The 16,773-nt window shown below is 39.6% G+C and overlaps 3 protein-coding genes and 1 long non-coding RNA gene across 8 annotated transcripts; 2 read left to right on the top strand and 2 right to left on the bottom strand.

The window, feature by feature from the left end:
• The first annotated feature begins 278 nt into the window (after positions 1–278).
• On the top strand, positions 279–3,368 carry LOC121698911 (neurogenic locus notch homolog protein 3-like). 3 transcript variants are annotated; one of them, XM_042081422.1, is made up of 4 exons: positions 279–420; positions 887–985; positions 1,684–2,016; positions 2,932–3,368. In XM_042081422.1, exons 3-4 carry the CDS (start codon positions 1,703–1,705, stop codon positions 2,984–2,986), a joined length of 369 nt encoding a protein of 122 aa, XP_041937356.1. In that variant the 5' UTR covers positions 279–420; positions 887–985; positions 1,684–1,702; the 3' UTR covers positions 2,987–3,368. The 3 variants fall into 3 exon arrangements, with proteins under 3 accessions (XP_041937356.1, XP_041937355.1, XP_041937354.1); XM_042081421.1 differs by having other exon boundaries at positions 299–420; positions 829–985; positions 1,643–2,016; XM_042081420.1 differs by lacking the exons at positions 279–420; positions 887–985 and adding an exon at positions 1,011–1,225 and having other exon boundaries at positions 1,640–2,016.
• A 978-nt stretch (positions 3,369–4,346) lies between these two features.
• On the bottom strand, positions 4,347–5,947 carry cldn23.1 (claudin 23.1). Its single transcript, XM_042081156.1, has one exon. It carries the CDS (start codon positions 5,815–5,817, stop codon positions 5,014–5,016), a length of 804 nt encoding a protein of 267 aa, XP_041937090.1. The 5' UTR covers positions 5,818–5,947; the 3' UTR covers positions 4,347–5,013.
• A 242-nt stretch (positions 5,948–6,189) lies between these two features.
• LOC121698784 lies at positions 6,190–16,085 on the top strand. Of its 2 annotated transcripts, none has more exons than XR_006026861.1 (4): positions 6,190–6,305; positions 13,821–13,881; positions 14,404–14,448; positions 14,624–16,085. It is a non-coding gene; the product is annotated as an uncharacterized LOC121698784 (long non-coding RNA). The 2 variants fall into 2 exon arrangements; XR_006026860.1 differs by lacking the exon at positions 6,190–6,305 and adding an exon at positions 12,873–13,565.
• On the bottom strand, positions 8,852–11,047 carry wu:fk95d07 (transcriptional regulatory protein LGE1). 2 transcript variants are annotated; one of them, XM_042081157.1, is made up of 4 exons: positions 10,965–11,047; positions 9,912–9,979; positions 9,545–9,586; positions 8,852–9,282 (listed from the first exon to the last, which is right to left on the bottom strand). In XM_042081157.1, the coding sequence occupies exons 2-4, from the start codon at positions 9,966–9,968 to the stop codon at positions 8,941–8,943; spliced, it is 441 nt and encodes a 146-aa protein (XP_041937091.1). In that variant the 5' UTR covers positions 9,969–9,979; positions 10,965–11,047; the 3' UTR covers positions 8,852–8,940. The 2 variants fall into 2 exon arrangements, with proteins under 2 accessions (XP_041937091.1, XP_041937092.1); XM_042081158.1 differs by lacking the exon at positions 10,965–11,047 and having other exon boundaries at positions 9,912–10,062.
• Positions 16,086–16,773: the final 688 nt, after the last annotated feature.

Below are 16,773 nucleotides of genomic sequence, written 5' to 3'. Positions count from 1 at the left end.
TGTTCAGTGATCACGCCTCAATATCTTTGCTACTTCAAGAGTGCTGCGTCCCTCGGAAAGGCATTTTACTATTTTTGACTTTTCAGAGTCAGTTAACTCTCTTTTTTGGCCCATTTTGTCTAAGGTAAAGAAGCTGCCTAATAATAATGCACACCTTGATATAGGGTGTTGATCACTATAGGCCACTCCCTCCCTCATTACACAAATACACATCACCTGATAATGCTTAAATCCAATTAGCATTCAAGTTTATATAGCTTGGAGTTGGAAAATGTCCATGAAAATGGCAATAAGGTCAAAATACTCACTTGCCTAATAAAATCTGCACACACAGTGTAATCATGCATGTCAAACTCTAGACTTCTCAGACAGGTCATGTGCTGCTTTCATCCTTGTGATTCCTTTGTCCTGAGAGTGTAGGTGAGTGGAGAGTTTGAGAAGCGGGTGTGGCTTTACTCCATTCCCATTCTACGTGGCTTATTTGAGTTAACATGCTACTACCATGCAGTGTCAATAAAGTATGGAAGTGGTACTAGGATTGTTTTCTATACCTTTTGCACATTCCTATGTCAAAAAAGTGTGGAAGAGTGAGTCAGAGTGGCCACCTTGAGTGCATCTCTGATGAGACCCTGTATGCACATGGCTGTCTTGACTTTAACCTGTGATTCGTCTGTGTCTGTGAAATTGGGGGGGGGGGGAGAGAGAGAGGAGAGAGAGAGAGGAGAGAGAGAGAGAGAAGCAGAGAGTGTTTTAGAGGTGGCTCCCTGCTCAGGTGTGGATTAAGGCGGGGCTGGTAAAAACTAATCGTTCCTGTCTGCTGCTATTCAGGCTGACCCTCGCTCCATTCTTGCTTGTTTCTCTTTTGTTCTGGTGCTCATTTCGTAAGATACAATCACGTATTCCCTTCACCTGGACGCCGTCCCCTCCAATTCCAAGAAGTCTCTCTCTCGATCTTTCTGAGATATCTGCTGCTATACAACTGCGGGTAAGTACAGTACATATTTGTGAGAGATGTCTGTCCATCTGAATGCGTACCAGCCCTTTGTGGATATTCCTGTCCATCGGTGACTATAGCAGAACCAGATGGGCCACATATTTATCAGTTATAAAAGTTGTATGTATTGGCTGCCAGTCAGTCAGGCGTTGCACTGTGGGAATATTCTCAGCCTTTTCATTTGGGATTTTAACAGATGGCATTTGCTTTGCTCTATCGACAAGCGTGTTTATGCTTAGTGACACGTTTGCTCTTTTGATAATCCACACTGTTCCTCATATAATACCGAAAATAAATATGGACATTGAAAAGGATCTTTACCTGTTCATAATGAAATCTAGATGCTTTGTACAGTATAATTGTTATTTGTTCAGTAGACTGCCCATTTTCCTTTGAACTTGGAAGCACTTCTACATTAATTCCAGCATACATATACAGTTGGTTGAATACATCACTAAGTCATCTATTTCAGATATTGATTTTATCCTTTCCTTAGTGGAACAGTACTAAATCTGTATTGTGTTAACAAAAGAGGAACATATTTGAATTTCACTTCACGGGGAAATGCTGTTGCCATCAGGTTATATGAGACTTCTCATTTGCTTCTCATGCTTTGTCCTGGTATTTTCCCTTCTTCTACCCCACATGACTTCCTGCCTGTCTGGTCTTGCCCTGTTGCGTTTGTCTAGATCTCCGCACCAGCTCTGCATGACCATGTCCACGACCCTGCCCCCGTCCAGCTTCACCACAGCCTCTCTGCAGAGAGAGGGTCGGTTTTGGTTGGACGTCACGCTTCCGACTTGCGGGAACCTCAGGTGTAACGGAAACGGGGTGTGCGTGACCCGCGACGCGGCCGAGGGCTGCGATTGTCGCCTGGGCTACACGGGCCAGTTCTGCCGGGACACGGTGAACGAGGCCGTCTCAGTATCGCTCTTGCTCGGGGTCCTGGCTGTCATCTTTGGGATCATCGCTGCCGCCTTCATCTTCGCCAAACTCCGGCAGAAAAGAAAAGCACAGCTCAGGTAACGTGTCTGACGTCACAGTAGAATATATGAAGCTGTGAAGTTCCTTTGGGCGACAAGTGGGGTGTCGGAGGTGTTTTCTTTTTTTTTTTGGGGGGGGGGGGGGGGTTATGCCTTTAATCTGACGGGACAGTGAAGAGGCTGACAGGAAGTGGGTGGGAGTAAGAGATGGGGTGGGATCGGGAAATGACCCGGGCCGGACTCAAACCCAGGTCCCAGTGGGCACGAGGACCCAAATATACACCCCTTAAACAATAAAAACAAAAACAATGCTTGAACGTTCTATTTGGGTCCCAATCTACTTCCTCTGCATTAAGATAACTTATGGAATATTAAAAAGGAAGTCTTGTGGGGCCAACTATGATGCTGATAATGGAACTCTTGAAAGGGTCTATATGGTATGGGTGCTGTAACCAGTTGCACCACAGCGTCCCCCCTGAAGTGCTTTCTGTTTGGCAGCCAGCTGAAATGAGACATTTTGGCTTCAACATGATGGCTGCTGTCCATGTGATGTAAATCCATGAAGCAAAACATAGTTTACGCAAGCCATATACTGTTTCACAACAACGGCAGGAGTAAGACTGAACTACCCTTCTTAAACCTGTTCAACATGTTTTCTGTGGTAAGACCATAAAGGCTTGGGATTGCATTCAGTATAATATTCAAGAAATGCCAGAGCTGCCTTGATGACCAATTCATTGCCAGAAGTTGTTTATTACTTCCACAACTCAAAATCATTGTTGGTGACTTGTTTTCTCAGCTTATAACATATTCAGAATAATGATTTGGAAAATAATTATTTCAACCCAGAGGTTTGCAGGCAAGTGTAGATAATTAACTGTGTGTGTGTGTGCAGGTTACTCTGTTCAAACTGCCTTTATTTGACATGTCTGACAGTGTGCATCCTTTGTGCAGAAAGGCCACTGATCAAGAAAGAGAACGAATGAAGTTGGAGGGGGAGTGGGCCTAAAGTGACCCCATCTTTCAAAAGGCCATATTGGCATCGAACAAACTAGAGATGCGGAAACGAATGGCAGTAATAAAAAAAAGGGTCATGTGTCGTGCAATGAACATTTGTCATTTCAGTTATTTTTTGGATGCTATCTAGAAATGTTTGTGTAACTGTTACATCCATTATTACCTTGTACAGTGAAATTAGTTTAAACTGTACCTAAATCTAGGCTTTCTTTGTCTTTGCGATTGTATCTGCACTAAACTAAACTTTTTGATATTTACTTGGAGACATATTTTGTATGTAACTGACCTCTGTTCAAAAAAAAATTACTGAAATGGCCCACGAACAAAGTCCTTTGAGGAAACTATTATAATTTGATTTCAACTTGAAAGTAATGATTGCACATAACAAGAGCTAGAGTAACTCACAAGCAAGACATGGTAACTTGGTTTCATGAAAAATCACAAGAACATTGTTTTTCCTGCACGCCCACACATAATGATCACACAGACAGCCACTCTGACCGGTCTAGTTGGATGCACCACTTCCTCTATATGGTTTAAAAGCGTAGTTGTCATGTGCAATGTGCCTTCGTTTCAGTTCAGTGGATTGCATATGTTTCAATTTGCTTAAAAAGGTCCATTGGTTTTTAAAACTAGTGGAAATGTTTGGAAGTAAAATACTTATTTCTTGTGAAGATTTGACTTTCATCACTGTTTGACAGACCCTTCAGATTTAAGTCATCAAGGATTAGTCCAGAAATTAAGCTGCTGCTTTTTCTATGCCCTGTCATCTATTGTTAGTTTATATCAACATATTGTATGCGTAGATTATCAAGCTTTTATCCAACTTGTAAATAAAACAACTGTTTTCAAAGTTTTGGTCCTTGTGTGTTCATTTTTCATCATCAATCATTATTCAAACTTAATTGTAAACAAAGGGAATACAAGTTTATACTGTAAGTTTATACCTTTTCAACAGCAATATTTTCTCCCAATAATACAGCATGTACACTGTAGTAATCCACGGTTGCTCCACAGACAGTTAGCCAGCCAACACAAATTGGAATAATTGATTGATGAGTATCTAATAATTGAAGTTATAAGTTTACATGGAATAATCTTATCCTGTCCAGCAACAGTTCTGCAGTGCTTTTGTGAATATGACTCCTCTGCACCCATAGCAGAGAGACACACTTTTGTTTGCTAAACTAGGCTAAACTATATGAAGGCAACATGAATGTTGAGTATATATAAGGTCTGGCAGCAGTCACCATTGGTAAGCCATAGCTTCTTGAAAAACTTTGTCTGATTTTTTTTTGTTTAGGATTCATCCCTTCAAAGTTCAGAAGCTTAACAATAAAAAAAAGTTTCTCTTAAGTTCTTAGACATTTATTTGTTTCGTACAAGAAAGTACAACAAAGTGTTTAAACGACTCAGAGTTAAGCTTACTAGCAGTCACTCCACCTTCAAAGACCACAGTTGAATAAGGCTCACATCTTCAACCACACAAGTAAAATGTGACAACTGTATTCCTTACTAAATAAGATGTAGAAATTGCAGTGCATAAAACTGCACAGTTCAAGTTGGAAACAACTGATTTTCACTAAATATATGTTATGTCCACATTCACAACGTCAGTTATTTGCACCACAATTTATAGCTCAATGTCCAAATCATATACATATTGCACGTCTTCTCTTCCTATAGGACCTTCATAACCCTGGGGAAATTTAAAGCAAATTTCATGCGGATCAATAAGAAGCAAGGTGTTAAGTTGGCTATGCTTCTTATCTAGGCTACTTACAGTATATGTATCTTACATGTCAATGCCAATCATTCTTAACTACACCTATGTAAACCTTTGGCCCATTATTTTACAAATATATCAAAATAGCCTACAATCTTCATGTAATCTTTAGCATATTTCAGACCCCAGGTGGGTTGTCACAGAGACATCTCTTCAATTACCGGTAGTGTTGTAGTACACCTAAAGAAAGCATATTAGTGTCACTGCAGAACTCGTCAGCCTTTATAAACTGTTCACAAATCCGCGTCGTAGGGTTGAGCAGCATATGAGCTTGCTTTGCTGCTTGCCCGAGGAGCAGGCCGGGGAAAGTCGGGCTGGTCAAAGGAGTCTTTTGAGTATGGGACACTGCTGGCGCTGCTCGGCGCCCTGCTTGGCATGCTCGGGACCGTGATCCTGCGTGGGGGAGAAGTGTTGCGGTTAGACCTCCCAGTGTCTTTGATAACCCTCTCGCTGCGGTTCTTTCCACCGCAGCAACGGCATATTCCGATGAACATGACGATTCCGCCAAGAACTTCCATGATGCCTCCAATGTACCCAAGCACGATGCAGTAGCCCACCCGGATGTCTGTAGATTTAGCTGTGATGTTGGTCAAAATGTGTGTGTACCAAGCAATGGGAATGATGGTCAGGACACCAGAACAGAAAATCAACAAACCACCCAGACCAGCTACAGTCCAGTTGGGTCTTTCCCTCCAGCACCGGACACCGGGAATTGCAACCGCCAGGCCTATCAAGGTGACGATAAGAGATGCCACCATCATGCCCTGGGCAATCTCAATGATCTGCTCATTGAAGTAAGGTTCGTCTTGTTGGTTACACTGAATATCTCTAGAGGTGGTAGATGCGCGGCAGATGTCCCATATCCCCTGCTGAAGGAAAACATCTTGGGCTTCAGTCGGTATGTTATTAACAGTTCTCCAGTTTGGCGCCACCGTGGCGGTAAGATCGAGAACAAACCCACACGGAGCCATCACCATCCCGAAGATCAGGATGCCCGGTGTCCGAAAGTGGATGAACGTAGGCATACTCGTAGGCATCTTGGACTGTATACCCACGTGCTGTCAGTCGAGAAGCACTTGGAACATTAACTGCGTTCTGTTGACAGCGCACGTATAAACGTTGCCTGACTGAAACCTGAAGGGGCTGAATTGTCGGTCCAAATATATGGGTGTGGTTTACAGTTTCACCTGCTCAGAGAAACATCCTGCACAAGTTTCGGCTGTAACCAATCAGAAGTGTGATACGCTGCAGGTTCCTCTATGGCAGGTATCATATCCTTGTCTTTTACCAGAATATTAGTTGTGCTAACCTATATAACAGACAAAGAGGGAAAATGGCTTGTAAACTATGCTCGAGACTTCCCTTAATTTATATCCAATAGGCTATAAATGCCTTGATAAGTTGCCGTTCTAAACTGAGCTGCACCTGTGCTCGATATACATGTCACCAAGTGTTTCTTTTAGCCTATCCCTATAGCCTACATTTCTACATTCATCGAAATTAGCTTGAACATGCAAAGTGAATGGTGCATAGCAGGAGTTATTTACACATAGTTTACCTTGATAAGATGTTTCCCAAGCGTGCGCCAAAGATGACGGGTGCAGTTAGTTATGATGGTATGACGGGAATGTAGATGAAATGGACGCACTAATTTCAGTCAGAGAACAGATGAGAACACGAATTTGTCAAGTCATTCTTTAAGGCTAGACTGCCGACCATTAGTTTGATTTTTATCCGTCGACACTGTGGCTAGTTTTAAATGTTTATGTTTTGTTGCCATTGCGAATTTCCATCTATTTCTTTTTCGGAAAATATGTAGGCCTACTTGTTTGTTTAATATAATGTTATTTAATTGCATTATAATGTATGTTTAATGCAAGGATGTCTTTTCATACTTTGTCAGAGACATGGTTTCATACAGCATCCCATGGCAACCGCCAGGTGAGCTATCATTTGCTATAGGCCAGTGTTTTTCAACCACTGCGCCGGGGCACACATAGTGTGCCGTGAGAGATCATCAGGTGTGCCGCAGAAAATTATCCAAATGTCACTCACTGGTCCAGAAAAGCAACTGTTGCATCAAAGAATTTATAACCACATGCTCTCATAGCCTGGCTAGCGCCACCACTTCTCAATCGCGCGCAAGGCAGCATGGGAACAGCCAGGCTAATGCTCTCATTGATTGTATGATTGCACTATTTGTGGTATGCAGGCATTGTACAACGGGGGCCCCATATCCAGTATTCACAGAATCATCACATATCCAGTTCATAATAACAATTGAATTAGATATAGTCACCTACAAATGAAACAGAAACAGATGCGCTTGTTTTATTGCGCAGGTCTTGCTTGCATAGAAGCCATAATAAGGCCATATCTGTGTATTATTTGAAATTTTAGGCTATGGTATGTTTATTTTTTCTTCACACAGGATGTTAGTGTGCCGTGGGATATTTTAAGTGTCAAAAGTGTGCCGTGGCACAAAAAAGGTTGAAAAACACTGCTAGGCTACTGATGAACGATACTCTAGCTCCCTCTTCCGTCCAGGTTTAGGACACTTCACAGTCTTTCACTTCAACGCTTGGGGTTTCTGAGGATTTTCCTGGCGATCAATTTGTTAGACATGCATATTCGGGCTAAATTAAGGCTCATCTATCTATCTATAAAGCAAGAAGCGTGTGTCCTAATGTCTTTGGCACGCATATCTCGCTGACCGTTTGTCAGACTGACCTAAGATTTCGTATGTGGCTCACGCGTGGCACAAGGTGTGCAATCTCGATTTTGAAGATTTTTGAATGCATATTTCAAAATATGCTTATTTACGTAGAACGTTTATCGCTGCACCGTTCTAAGGGGACCAGTTTCAGGGGAGCTCCACCCCATATCTATTGTGTGGCTAGGTCTCACTTTGATGTCAGTCACCGAGAAACACGCTTTGGATTCCAGCGGCTGAGTAATCTCACTTCATCTCCGAATTTCCGAATATTTGTGAAGAACACACTATCAGTAACCCAATTAAGCTTAACAATTAACATCTATAAGACCCTTTCAACAATAAAAACAAAAACAATGCTTGAACGTTCTATTTGGGCCCCAATCTACTTCCTCTGCATTAAGATAACATATGGAATGTTCAAAAGGAAGTCTAGTGGGGCCAACTATGATGCTGATAATGGAACTCTCTTGAAAGGGTCCATAGCCTTAACTCAAAACAGCTGTTAGGCTTATGTCATTCTGATCTGTATAAATGTCACATGCAGCCATGACTAAATTCTGCTTAGGCTACTGCACAGTAATTATAGGCTAATATATTATAATATTCAGTAGGCCCTATTCATTATTGAATGCTTAGCTGGAACGATGTTTTTCCCTATCCAGCCTGATCCCTATCATCCTATTTTAAAGCAGGGATACCTGCCAGCATGTGATTTGGCTACGGGTTTTCTACAGGAATGACATGTTTTAACGGGCACTGCACTAGTTTCATTAATGTTATGGTTGCTGATGACAATTTGTTAACATATCATTTCAGTAGCATAACATTACATAAATGCTTAAAAGTCCATTGAGTATGTGTTTGGAATTAGAGTAAATTAGGCTACTGGTACTGTGCTGTGTGGTGGATAGGCCTATAGGCCTCACATAATCACATTTATTATGATACTCCAGTCTAAACCTAATGCCTCTGTTGTTGTTTTTTTTTTGCTTAACAAACTTTTTTATTTTTTATTATTAGTTAAGAATTACATCATTTTAAATGAAAGCAGTACTTGACATGATGCATCCTCTATGCTTGCAGCATGCAGAGCTTCAGCTGCATTCTTTTCATTGTCTTATTTTGTGCACAGTCCACATGATAAACTAGTCATATAGGCCTACACCATATTCAAAAGGGTAGCCTACTTGCAGCTGTGCTGTTCCATCACTAGATGCCACAAATCAACTTTGATAATCTTCTGATTGAGACAGATATAATCCCTCATAGAAATCAATCACGTCTCCACAAATCTCTGCTAAGATTCAAGATGTAAAGTTTATTATTTGTTTTTTGAAGAACATACTTTTCTCTTTGTCTCACCTTTTATAAAATGTGAGAAATGTTTACTCTTGACTGTTGGCATACAGTACACCCTCCCAGCATTTACATGGGGTTCAGGTGGTCAGGCACCCCTAGTGGCCTGTTGCTTGGGTAAGGTGATGATGATAGGTGGGTAGGAGTAGCCGGAATAGAGGCGGCTGTTGCCATAGGGATTGTAAAGGGAACCATAGGGGTTACCATAACCATAGTTGCCATAACCAGGGTAACCAAAACCAGAATAACCGTAGCCATACGGCAGACCATAGCCATATGGGTTGGTGAGGCCGTTCAGGCTCTGGAAGCTGTTCATGCCCTGGAAGCTGTTCATGCCCAGAAGTGCATCTGCTGGGGGGACAGGGTAGTAGATGCTGTTGCCATATGCGGCCTGTGCCTGGGGCTGGAGCATCTCAGGGGCCTCTAGGTGCTGGGGCGTTAGAAGAGATATTGTCACTCACTCACATACTTTAGCACCGAAATATAGTCACTCACTCGCATATTTTAAGGAGTACAGGTACCACTATCCATAGCTATGATGGTACTTTTAACGTGTAAAATATTCTGATGACCTTAAAATTTATTTTTAAAAGCCATTAGGTCTATACAGCCAAAAATCATGGGATATTTCGAAATCATAAATTAAATATGTTGCAATGCTAATTATTGGCTTAGGAGCCTCCCGTGTTTACCTCTGGAGTTGGTTGTTCGTTAGCCCTCTCCTCTGGGTGCACCTGAGGGAAGGAAATCAGATCCTACTCAATCATCTACCTTCATCTGGCATTCCTCCAGAGATGTGATTTATGGGATAACCCCCCCAGTAATCAAAACCAGCCAATACCCCCCCCCCCCCCGACACACACAATAATTATAAATATTAACTGTTTAATACAACCCCCGACCACCACCACCATAATTTGACATAATACACACAATTTGGAGGAGGAGAATTTATAATAGGGAAACTGTCAGAAATACATGCTTCAGTTGAACTTGAGTTAAATGTGATAATACAAAATATTATGCTGATGGAAATGAGATATGACGTTTTAAACTTACAGGAACTGCATGAGAAGTGGCCAGCAGAAAAGCCACTAGAATCAGTACCCTCTTCATTTTTAAAGAAGCTGTAAGAGTACACACATTCTTTATTCATTAATATTTTATTATTTTTTACACTAATTAAAAAACAATACAGTATATGAGGAATTCCGTGCAAAACTGTCACATCCATAACGCCAACACAATGCCATGGTATTTAGTTGCCGTAATGGATGTGACAGTTTTGCGTGGAATTTCCCATATGGCAAAAAAAAGTATGTGAACCCATGCTAAAGTTGACTAAAAAGAGGGGAAAAAATCATCTTTTGGAAATTGAATAATGTATTGTAAATAAATAAATGTTCTTCTTTAAAATACAGGAGGCATATGAACCCCTATATTAAATTCCAGGCAGGCTGATTTTCCCATAAAGGCAGGTATATTTTTTTATTTTTTAACTGCCAGTTATTTCATGGATCCAGGATATTATGCATCCTGATAAAGTTCCCTTGGCCTTTAGAATCACATACCCTTCACCATACCTAGATTGGCATGGTTTTATTTCAGTTAGCCTATTAGCTGGTTTGATTTGCTTTGAGCTCAACATTTATTTATTTACGACATTTATTTACAAAGAAAATTGGTGTCCTTAAAGGTTGGATTTTTCTTGATTTTTTAAATTAAGGCATTAAGAAAAGATGTTTTTTTTATTCTTCTTTTCAGTCAACTTTAGCATGGGTTCACATACTTTCTCTTGCCACTGAATAATAATAATAATAGTAATAATAACCTTTATTTGTATATAGCACCTTTCATACACAGAATGCAGCTCAAAGTGCTTTACATTTGGAGCATTTAACACAACACTCAGGCTAATATAGAATAAATTAATAAATATAATTAAGTAAAGTTCAATTACTGTTAACTTGTGTGTTCTATACAGATCAAGCAATCGATCTGCTATTTAGCCAAATTTGTTTCTTCACATTTTGGTTTACACTTTGACCACAGAGGGCACATGGACAAGAACTACACCCAGAATTGACTGCAACAATGATGACTGTTCCTTACCTTCAGTCTGTTTGGTCCAAAATGTTGTCCCAAGTTGTTATACAGTATATTTATCCATACATCTGTCCTTTTATATCTGTGCAAAGTGTTCTTGGCCAATCAAATTGCCCTTTCCTGTCAGACATCCATTTAGTAGTGGGTTGTTGAACAGTTTGGTGAAGTTGTTTTGTTGGACTCTTTGGGTTAATTTGCCAAGCCAGCTGATGTAAACATTACCCCTCTAATGACTGCTGCTTGAAAAACAAAACAAAATTTTAAAATACCACAGCCATTTTGCATGTGCCTACAGTCAAGTAGCTGTGGTTTACTATGTTGCAATATGATATATTTCACTTTTGGTGAATAGCATAACATGATTGGAGGTGAGAGGCCTTGCCCAAGTCAGTATTGCAAAACTCAAAAAACATCTTAGGCTGTAAATTCAGAATAGCTTTTTTTCTTTTGAATTTTAATGTGCTGTTGAGATTACATTGATCTTTTTTATTATTGACACCCCGTTTCACAGGGATGTTGTGTAAAATATAAATGAAAGCAGGAAATGTTTGATATAATGTTGATGTAATGTTAAAATAATCGATATCTGCTATCTGCATTTCATGAACCCATATTTAGTTGCAGAAATCAAATATTGAAACTGACAAATTTGAGTATTTCATGAAAGTAATAAAGAAAAACTACCGGTATTCATCACTCTGTGAAAGCTCTGTGTGGGCAAATAATGCAATAATACACACACACACACACACGTTGAATTATGTAAATCTCTAGGATTAAAATTAAAGGCTATAATCTAAAGAAGAAAAGGCTTGTTAACCTTCATTACCGGCTGAAGTGTCAACTAAGGCATTTTTATTTTTGTATGTGGTTTTCAAATCTGAAATCTTGAAATTGTTTACATAACATACATTTCTTCTTGAGACATAGGACAAAACATGATGCAACACTGGAAAAGGAACATTTTGAAATAATGTAATGATAAATTAAAATGTATGTATATATTTAAGATGTTCTTATCTACAGAGATATGATTGATATACAACAGGTGTATCTGACTCCTTGCTTTTTTAGTGATACAACCTTCCAATCTTTATTTAGTTTATATCTATTTTAATCTCATTGTTGAATGGTGTTGAATGGTGCAGTTGGTGGGACCCAATTGCAAAACCTTATAAAAACACGTGTCATTTAGACCAGTGTTTCTTAACTGGTGGGTCAGGGCCCAAAAGTGGATTGCGAAACCATTCTGTATGGGTCATGGAGCTTGTGGTAAAAAGCAATAAAGAATCGCCCATTTAAAATGATTTAATATCAGATCTAATGCCAGACCTTTATTTGATAGACTTTATTCATATGCAAGTCATTGCCAAGGATATAGGCAATGTTTATGTGACAGGTCATGTTAGACAGTGGTGGCAAATACGGTAAAACAACCCTGCGTATTTGAAGTATGGATTCACTTATGTTGAGGACAAAAAGGGACAGAAACCCCAGTGTGTGGTGTGCCTTAAATTGCTGGCACATGAGAGCATGAAACCATCAAAACTAAAACGCCACATGGACACAAAGCACCCTATCAAAGACAATCCTGTTGAGTACTTTGAAAGGCGACATAGGAGTTGAGGACTTCGCAAATGTGCAAATGTTCCAAACAAGTACAGCCACTTTGTGCATCTCTCCATGTAGCTCGCCATATCAGTTGGCTTGAATGCTAAAAAATATAGTTCACAACATAATGACCATGGGAAATTCAAGGTCCCAAGGTCAGACCAGTTAAGAAACACTGTTTTAGGCCATCTGTTTCATATGAGATAATGTTAAAGTATAATTTTTAAAACACTTTCATAAAAATACATTTCATTACTTACCTAACTTCTTAACTGAAATAACATTATAGCCAGTGATATTTGTTGCCATGTCTTTGGGGGTTTTGAAAAGGTTCATTTTGATTGCCCACAAAGACTGGATCAGCATTTTGTCATATCAGGTCTAGACAGTGGCCTGGAGAGAACCTCACCTGTGTGTGTGTGTGTGTGTGTGTGTGTTCACCTGCTCCGGGTTGCCTTCCATATCCCAACCACAGGCATGATGAGGCTTCACAATTAACTCAGGGGATTAACGCAGAAGAAAACATTTCTGTTGGTTAAGGACTTGTTCTCTGCTTGATTTATTTGGATATTTATGCACTAAAGTGCATATTCTGGAGTGGGAGATATTGTGGGCAAGCGATTTTCATTATGCTCACCACAAAGTTTGGAACCTCAATGAAAACTGTTTTAAATCAATGTTATTTATGCTCTTCAACATCCTATTCTGCATACGTTTTAAATCCTCACCACATCAAAGCATTTACTCTTACCATTAGATAGTGTATATTTATTAACAATAATGAATCATTAATCCTTAAATTGTTTCAGTGTGGCACAACAGTACACTCATTCTTTTATCTGTGGCCTACCAAATAGGTTTCAAGAGAAATGAGGAAGACCTTTTTTGATTGGTTGACTAGAGACAGACTGATCCTTTATATACATAATCTAGAGTTTTCTCTGCGACAATCCTGTCACTGACACGTTTTTGTTCGGCTCGGAATATACTTTTGCTGTAAGTTTCTGTGTTACATAATTAATATTATATACTATATTGTATTATATTAATATATAAACTATATAATATAAATTGTATTATATTAGCCTATATTAATAATATATTCTATCTATAATTACACATTTTTTGTCTTTAAGCACTATATACTGTACTGTACTTCATATATGTTTTCATTCTGCAGTCATGAGATGATGAGGCTGATTCTGTGGATGATGATGATAATGATGATGATGATGATGTTTTTCTCAACAGCACCCTGATGAAGGCTTTCATTGGAATGATGAGTCTCATATGTTTGAGTCTCTCTGCTCCAGTAAGTAGATGAGCAAGCTTCTGCTCAGAGCTCAGTATTTCTTTCATTGAGTGCAAGCATGTAGCTGAATAAGATGTTTCAGCAGCAGCATCCTCATGTGGATGATTTCAGCAGCATCATTCTCATATGTGTACCATTTCAGCAGCATCATTCTCATATGTGTACCATTTCAGCAGCATCATTCTCATATGTGTATCATTTCAGCAGCATCGTATGATACACATATGATATGAGGATGATGCTGCTGAAATGGTACACATATGAGAAGGATGCTGCTGAAATGATACATGTGTATCATTTCAGCATCATCCTCATATCATATGTGTATCATTTCAGCAGCATCATTCTCATATGTGTACCATTTCAGCAGCATCATTCTCATATGTGTATCATTTCAGCAGCATCATTCTCATATGTGTATCATTTCAGCAGCATCATTCTCATATGTGTACCATTTCAGCAGCATCATTCTCATATGTGTATCATTTCAGCAGCATCATTCTCATATGTGTATCATTTCAGCTTGATCTAAGAGCTCCAGGCGGAGTGGAACAGATCCAGGCTCAAGTGAGCATCTCAAGTTGTGCATGTTGTTATGATTTCAGCATTACTGTGAAACCAGAAGTAGCCTATCATGCCTTATGAAATATTTGCTTTCATGGTTTGTTTGAAAAAAATATCCCACAACAAAAGAATGTAATGGCAATATTTTGAAAATATATTTTGCATGGTCTGTTTATAGCCTATGACATTTCCTGGACAACCTTTGGCGCAACAATCTCGAAGAAATATCACCTCCCACACATACACCTACCCAATCTTTCCGAGACTGGATAATTTCTACTATACGTATCCATCTGGCTCAATGACCCCGGTCTTCAACCTCTACCGGTTCTTCTCACCACAGGTCTACTTACCACTAGGCTACACACCACCCATTTACACCCAGTACCCGTCTCTGAACAGAGACATGACCCCTTACACTGTTTATCTGAGACAGGGAATGTGATCAGTTTGTCGTTTTGTAGTAGTACTATGAGAGATCACATTTTTTATTATTTTTATTATTTGTGTCGTTAGCTGTTTGCAAGATTAGGTTAAATGATGATATTGCAAGGGACATGCATTTTGTTTTTGGTGTAAATTGTTTACTTAATCAAACATTAAAGAAACTTCTTGAAAACATTTGACAAAAAAATAGGTTATTTTCTAATTGCTAGATAATTATTCACTGTGGTCACCTCAAAGCAGTGAGTATACTGTGTTGTGTATTTTGAGTAACGCAAACTTGAGTACTTGAGTGACACAAACAATCTCAAGCTGGGTGGCAGTAGGAAGTTAGGGAAGTTGGGGGAGTAATGTGGCATTTTTACTAAACATTGGTAAACATGTATCTGTATCCGTAATGTCATGCTTCAGAAAGATTTATTATCAAAGGGAGAAGATAATAAATTATCATTTTACCTTCAGATTAAATCAGCTGAGTCACTAAATCGGATTAAATTCCTGATTCTTCACACTCTAAAAGATGGACACCAAGTTGTGATTTGGGGACCTCTCTCAAAAAAAAGCACTTGCACTTTGGATTGCTGGAATACATCACTCCTAAGACTCAAGACTGGTTGATGTCTTAAAAGCTTCTACTTGGCTTCTCCACTTTACTCAGTGAGCAAGATAGAAGCAGAAAGATCTTTTCAGGTATACAGAATAGATGTTTATCCAAACATGCTCAGAACCAACAGCCTGAGTGTTCAGACTCCATGACCCTCTCCACCACCACCCTCTCAAATTTCAGATTAGCCAATCAGAAAACAGTCTGAAACACATACATAGACCACATAATGTTGATATTTGAACCAAACCCTGATCTCCAGCCTCAATGCCAAGCAAAAAATACATGTAGCATGTCAAAACATGTGGTCTCCGACCGACTGGGCTTGTGTTAGAGAGATTGTTCTGACCACCATCCTAAATATACCAGGCCTGCAGCTGTGCTGACAGCACTGAGGAAGGCTAAGTGAGGTTCTAACCAGCGGCACCCGGAATGACTCGCCCTCGAGGAACAGGACAGCTGAGGACAGAGAAAGTCTATACTGAGGCACTCAAACAAGTTAGTCCTTCTCCAGAGGTCTGGTGTAATTAATACATTGATTGAGCCGCAGAAATACAGTGTAACTGTTTTATTATTCAGCTGCTGTGACCACAGTGAAACTGGGACAGTCAGTCTGTGTACTGTACGTGCATGAGTGATGCAAAGAGAAGAGGATCCTCCAGGGGATGGATAGTTGAATATTAATCTATAGCATGACCTCCTTCCCCATCGTGTCCTTCCCTTGAACTGTCATTCTATTCTATCGTAACGCCTCCAATTATATGTGAGTTGGACTTAATGCTGCACTAACGTCCTACTCCTAATTGCATTGCTCCTTGATTGTTGCCTGTTTTGTAAGTCGTTTATGTAAAAGTGTCAGCTAAATGACTAAATGTAAATGTTAAATGTTGCATAATGCCTGTTGAGAGTTATCTGGTTTGGCATAGAATAGATCATTCCCTCTGAGGCACTTGGATCCAGATCTACGATCGTCTGGTAATCAGTCCTCTGAGATCAATCATATTCGCACCATCGTCATGAAACCTGTAAAGATTCCAGAATGGTTGACTCCTCCAAGTTTCGTCTCAAGCTAATGATACATCAGGTGTCTATGAAATAGTGGCCATATAAAACTTGCATAATCAATGTTTTCTGTTGCTGTTGCGGGCCAAACTCTTGTACTATGAGTAGTAGCTGCCTTATGATTCATATTGCTATTCCCATAGACATTTATTTTGAAAAAATATTTATACTATACACAAAGGCTAACCTTTGCACATTTGGGGCAATTTCTATGATGA

The sequence above is a fragment of the Alosa sapidissima genome, chromosome 23 (assembly GCF_018492685.1).
Source record: "Alosa sapidissima isolate fAloSap1 chromosome 23, fAloSap1.pri, whole genome shotgun sequence".
NCBI lineage: Eukaryota > Metazoa > Chordata > Actinopteri > Clupeiformes > Clupeidae > Alosa > Alosa sapidissima.
The sequence above is the reverse complement of the archived record's forward strand: the minus strand, read 5'-3'. Positions and strand labels throughout refer to the sequence as shown.

Excerpts from the sequence above, each read along its gene's own strand:
- LOC121698911 (XM_042081420.1), top strand. The coding sequence starts at position 1,028 with ATGCGTACCAGCCCTTTGTGGATATTCCTGTCCATCGGTGACTATAGC. Across the intron at positions 1,226-1,639 it reads CTCTATCGACAAGCGTGTTT|ATGACTTCCTGCCTGTCTGG; the intron begins ATGCTTAGTGAC and ends CTTCTACCCCAC. Across the intron at positions 2,017-2,931 it reads AAAAGAAAAGCACAGCTCAG|AAAGGCCACTGATCAAGAAA; the intron begins GTAACGTGTCTG and ends TCCTTTGTGCAG.
- cldn23.1 (XM_042081156.1), bottom strand. The coding sequence starts at position 5,817 with ATGCCTACGAGTATGCCTACGTTCATCCACTTTCGGACACCGGGCATC.
- wu:fk95d07 (XM_042081157.1), bottom strand. The coding sequence starts at position 9,968 with ATGAAGAGGGTACTGATTCTAGTGGCTTTTCTGCTGGCCACTTCTCAT. Across the intron at positions 9,587-9,911 it reads CCACTTCTCATGCAGTTCCT|GTGCACCCAGAGGAGAGGGC; the intron begins GTAAGTTTAAAA and ends TCCTTCCCTCAG. Across the intron at positions 9,283-9,544 it reads ACGAACAACCAACTCCAGAG|CACCTAGAGGCCCCTGAGAT; the intron begins GTAAACACGGGA and ends CTAACGCCCCAG.